The following is a 6,000-nucleotide window of genomic DNA, read 5'->3' on the forward strand; positions in this document are numbered from 1 at the left end:
TCATGCTGTAGTTCGGTGGTCACCCCACCACCGAAACTACAGACTATGAATAACGCTTTACCGGCGAAGCGCTGTCACGCTGCATTAGGAGCCTAGTGGCCCAGACCGCTAGGCTGGGCTGAGCCGATGAGATTATATCACATCCGGTGTGAATACACATTTAAAAAATACTGGATGAGGCTTAAGTGTTTATCGGCCCCACAAGTCTTAAAACACGTTGCCATGACTGTTACATCATCAATGTATCTTTTTTTTCTAGCCTTTTGCCTACCAGCCTCAAGCATTAGTAATACTGGGCTTGCTATCACGCTGAAACATTGGCGAGATTAATACCAGTCTGTCTGGTAGGCTACATCAAAAGAGAAAATGACCATTTTTGCATAAAAAGTAATCAACAAACTATACTCTAAAAAACTGATCAGACATTGACCAATTGTCAAATATTAGATGAAAGAGGCAATTTGTTTCTACATTAGCCGGTGTACAAGCTCACAACACCTCACAATGAGGGGTGTTGTGAGCTTGTAGATCTGCTATTTTCACAATATTTAACTGTGGAACCGAGTCAAACTAAATTGAATGCTTCAACAACTCCTACAAAGTTCAAATTTGTTATTTTGGGAGGTCACAGCCTAAAAAGGTTGAGAACCAAGGCCTACATGAGCCATTATTTAATGTCTCATAATATTCAAGTAGCACCCAGGTAAAATAATCAGTCACTATACAATAGTTTATACTCGAGCACCAGTCCAAAGTCAGTTAAACTCTGAGACATGAAATAAAGATTTGTTCAAGGTCAAGGTAAACTTTATTGTCCACAAGGGAAATTTGTCTTGGGCTTTCACCCCAGCTACAGCCACACATAAAATTAAGCAATAAGCCACGAGAGGTCTCAGGTTACTGGGTATTTTACACTGCCTGGGAGCGTAGGCAGACCCGAGGCGCAGCCGAGGGTCTTCTACCTCCCAGCCATTGTAAAATACCCGGTAAGCTGGGGCCTCGAGTGGCTTATTGCTTTTCTAAAACGGTTACAAACATATAGCAATATTAAAACTATTAAATTCACAAAAGTATCTACGCTTTGTGCCACCAGAGCGAGCGACCCAGAGCCAAAACACTTCCTTGTTTTGCTCCGCAAGTAGCCTATGTGACGGGAGAATAGCTTGATGTATTTACGGGGCTGCCTGGAGCCACACATTCACAGTCATATGAGCCGGGCGGTGCTTAGACGCCCGCACGGCATGTGTTTGTAAAGCAAGCAAGCGCTCCCCTTCCCCAGTTCAGCTACAAGGCTGCAGTTTGATACAAAGTGATTGAAGGAGTGGGTTATCGGTGAAATTTACACCGGTCACGTGACGGTAACCAGCCAATCAGAATGAAGTATTGGGACTACCCGTTTTAGAACATAAATTAGTTGATGCTGGTACAAATGATTCTTCTCTGATGTACTTACACTTTGGTTCTTTGTATCTTCTCCCAGAGGGCAGAAGTACAAACTCTCCTTAAAACATGGGTAACATCACTGAATTTTTTTGAGCCTGTTTTAATGTAGCCTGCTCATAAATAGACTGCAGAGAGTGGAGTTGTCTTACCCCTATGATCTTCCCTGAAGTCTGCACCAGTCTGAACAATTTGTACCTCAGTTGCACTGAGAGATTACCGAACCAAACTGTGATGCCAATTGCCAAACCTGACCAGGCTTTCCAAGACTGCTCGATAGAACACTAACATACAATTTTGGTTAACACCATAAACCCGGAGACGTCGAAAGGAAGTGCAGTCTTTGCTGTAGTTTACTACAGAGACTGTCAACATGTGTATTCCAAGTTAGTGAGTTGTCAATACAGATCCCCAAGTATTTATATGAGGAGACCTGTGAGATGGTCGAGTCATGGATGACCACAGGCCTGTGATCACCAATACTCTTGGGGTCAAACACCATCTCCTGTGTCTTCTTAACGTTAAGAATAAGGTGGTTGTCATCACACCACTTTACAAAGTTCTGTACCTCTAAAAAGTAGTCAGCTAAATCCCTATCCTTATCCAGAAGGGCTAAGATGGCAGTATCATCTGAGAATGTAATGATATAATTGTTCGGGTTGCCACTTCTACACTCTTTTGTATACAGAGTAAAAAGGACAGGGGCGCTAACGCAGCCCTGAGGTGCTCCAGTACTCGGGGTTCTGCGCTCTGACATAGTGCCATTCACACTGACCCTTTGTGTATCTTCAGTTAAAAATGAATGGTACCATCTAATAATAAGAGGATGGACATTAAGGTCCCTCAACCTATTTATTAAGAGATGTGGCTGTATTGTATTAAATGTAGGGGGCCCAGCCAATCGTATTGCCTTTTGTAGGCTTGTTCTTGACAATCAGTGATAACACATTTCTGAGCTCAGTTGACTGCTTTAATCTGTTGTGTCTCTGACTTACAGAAATTGGATTTGGATTAGTCAGCAACAGGATCTTCTCTTCATACAGTACATAATGTCTTGGGTGGGGATGGGTTCACAATGAAAAACTAATTATATGACATTCACAACCATTTTTTGTGAATTTTGTCGGCAATCACAAAATTGGGATTTCACACGAAATATCATAGCTGACCTACCTTACATCATCTTTCCAGTACTGTTTTGTTAGCTGCTCATCCAGCCAGACTTCTCTCTCTCATCTCTCTCCCTCTCTCTCCGCTATCCTCTCCAGGTATCCCTGCCTCGCAAGGCAACAGTTTAGACTGTCTCCAGGATGACAACCCACCACACTGGCTCAAGTCACTGCAGGCCCTCACAGAGATGGACGGTCCCACAAACACAGCAGCAGCCCCACCTCAGCCCCTCCACCTCCCCCTCTCCCACCACAGAGCCTCGGGCGGCTGGGCCCCCTACCTGCCCCCACCCACGGCCAATCCCGCCAGTCAGTTCCACACACCCCCCCCAGGCTTCCAGACGGCCTTCAGACCTGCTGGCCAGCCCGCCACAGAGCTGCTACAGAGCGCTGCCGTGGATCGCCACTAGGAAAACGCACACATAAACACAGACTTACAGCAGACACCCAATCCTCTTTTCCCTCCACCACCACTGTATACCCCGAAAACCACCCCGTTCACCCACCCAAATACCCCATCTCTGCTCTCCCCCCCCCCCCCCCCCCCTAATGCAATATGCACCAATCTGCAGATTATGAAAATTATTAACAAAATAACAAAGAAGCTTTGTCCCCCAAAACCCTTCCTTTTTTGTCTACTCTGAAGGCGTGTTTGTTTTCTGGGTTTTGTTCGTTTTTGGCACCCGTACCCTTTTTGTCTGCTACCATCACCAGTCCTTAGACCATCAACATCAAATTATGGGTGCGAGGTTGAAATGTTCGGAATCATGTTGACATGTTTGGAATCATGTAGCTAACTGGCGTGCAAAAATAAAACGGTCTAATCAGGAGGAGTGAGAAACTGCAAAGCAACAGAATTAGCTAAAGTGAGGTCTTTTTAAGTAACTAATGATTCAGATGATTTACGCATGAACAAAATATATGGTTTGAAGTCGTTGAAGTCACAATGACCTTTTTTTGAGGAATGAAGCAAGCTGTGAATCTGCTCTTGAAGCTTTGTCCCAAAGACCCTCATCCTCCCCACTGTAACAGGAGACTGTGACACGGTTAATCCTCGCAGCAAAGTTACCCCCCATGGTTACTAATAGAGCAAGTTGAGCAAGCGTGTGAGCGCGCGAGAGAGCAAAGAAGCTAACTTTGCAAATTGGCTAGCGAGAGAAACAGACGATGCAAGGGGAGTTGAGGGCACAGGCTATGCATGGGTTCCCTCTTAGGTAGAGACAAATGGCTCGCCTGAGACGCCACTTTGCCCAAGTTCCCTTTAGTGGGGAGGGCTCCCTGCGGCCCATCCCTATAGAGGGAAGATTTTTCTGTTTATTTTCTCGCTAAACCCTCTGTATCAGAGGATGGAGCGTTGCCTAACCGCAGGGAGCCAGGGCTTTGGGAGTTAGTGGCACATCCTGAGCACTAGGGCTATACAAATACTAAAAGTGCCACTGTGTGGCACCTACAGTAGGTAGGCCCTGACTTGGACAGCCGGCAGCATGGTTGTGGAATGACTTAGACACAGCAAATAGACTGGAGAACATATTAACTAAGGGTAGCAATAGGGTTAACGTTCAACGCACCAGGGCTTAAATGAGGCCTTAACGTGACGAGACGAGAGAAAGGAACCTGAGTGATTGGAAGGGTAATAGTGTCATCATGATGGATGCACCTAAATATCTGAATTATATAACATCGAAAGTTGTATGTGAGTGTGCGATGTAAAGGAAGGTGCTGCAAGACATTACAAAGTACTGTAGAAGTGATTCAAGGAGTCATGAGAACCACCTATCACAGCCTTTTTCTTTGAAGTCTTAACTCTGATCCGTATTCTCTCTTTCTCCCTCTCTCTTGCTCTCACTCTCACCCCTGCTGTAACCCCTTATTAAACAGTATTCACCAGATGAACAAGCTCATCTTGGAGAAACAAACGGAACACATTGGGTCCTGCATTGGGTTTTAACACGATTCTGAGAGAAACAAAATCAAGGCGCTTAAAGGAAATGAACTGTCCTCTGCAGGTCTGGAAAAACAAATCTTAATTAAAAGTTAAAACTCTTGGTTTGGTTGTTGGTTCTTTTGTCTTGTCATATACCCTCATTGGTATTATTTTAACCCATGGTTAAACTCATTGGTAACTATATAAATCATGACTAAGTGCATTTGAAGCTACTAAAGTCACTGTTGTTCATCTTGTTGTTTGGATTTCTTCCACTAGGGGGCAGATCACTTCCCTGTCCGTGATAAAGCTCTGCAGTCAAACTCATCTAGTACACATGAGCTTGCAGAGAATATCAAAATGAGGACCTTCATATATGCAGTGTCAGCTTCCTTGTTAAGATCCCATCAGATTTAGCAAAGGCAAGTGCATTAGATTGATGGTATCGATACTTGGGTTTGGAAATGAATCCCGAGATCTTAAAATTCACATTTCTTAATTGGATATTTTTAGCAAATCATACTCTGTGTGTGTGTGTGTGGGGGGGGGGGGGGGGGGGGGGGAAGAGTATGTTTCTCTTATTGCAACTCGTCTCCGTGTTCCAGGCCAATGCAGCAGTCGCTACTGTACCTGCAGCTGGGGCGAGAGAGCTTTATGTCCTCCATGACCTCTGACAAGAAAGGAAGCAGGAGAGAGATCATTTTGCCACAGTCAAATTTTGAACATATGCTCAGGTCTATATTGGACATTAAACCTGCCTTCCGTGTTGTCGCAGTGCGATGTGTTGTTGTGACCTTGTAGATCTGCTGTTTACGACATGGGTGGGCACAGGCACGACCAAGTATAAATCAGGCATTCTGTCCCTTTTTAGCTGTGTAATAATGTTGAATGAGCGGGAGACTACTTGCACCCCGGCAGACCTAGAGATCTGCAGACGTACGGTACCAGAGGGGGCCTACAGTCATGTTCACACTTCATTCGGAATATAGCGTTGCTCATGTGCAATAAATAACCCAGAATGTGAAACCAACCTTGTCGTCCAAATGTTACCTTAGGGCACGCTGCTCATCTGGGTGTAACACATACCCCCCCTCCTGCTCCCCCGGGACACTAGGGGGAGGTGTCCGGCACATATGGCCAGAGGTCGGGGGCTGGAGCCACCCGCTGCCTCCAGCTCAGAGGGCCATGGCATGCTCCGGTGCTGAGGTGGCACTAGCAGAGGGAAGGTGAGTATGTGAATAATGCAGACTGGCAGCAGATTCTGGGGCACTGACAATGAGTCAGCAACAACACAACACAATGGAGAGGGGAGGGGGAGGTGGGTGTGTGGGGCTCTGCTGAGAGTGTATCTGGACCGACACACATTCAGGTAGGGTTTATATATAGGCTACATGTATTTATGTATATGCTTTATGTGTATATTAATACAGTAGGAACTGATCTTGGATATCAGTGATGAGCTGTGAA

The 6,000-nt window shown here is 45.4% G+C and overlaps 1 protein-coding gene across 1 annotated transcript in view; it reads left to right on the top strand.

The window, feature by feature from the left end:
- cnot4a (CCR4-NOT transcription complex, subunit 4a) overlaps positions 1–4,654 on the top strand; it is a 31,101-nt gene extending 26,447 nt beyond the window's left edge. Inside the window, exon 13 of the mRNA XM_083763785.1 lies at positions 2,709–4,654. Within this exon, the coding sequence (XP_083619911.1) occupies positions 2,709–3,019 (311 nt within the window). The 3' untranslated portion in view covers positions 3,020–4,654. The remainder of the gene's footprint in view (positions 1–2,708) is intronic.
- Positions 4,655–6,000: the final 1,346 nt, after the last annotated feature.

The sequence above is a fragment of the Protomyctophum parallelum genome (assembly GCF_964188405.1).
Source record: "Protomyctophum parallelum genome assembly, chromosome: 4".
Taxonomy (NCBI): Eukaryota; Metazoa; Chordata; class Actinopteri; order Myctophiformes; family Myctophidae; genus Protomyctophum; species Protomyctophum parallelum.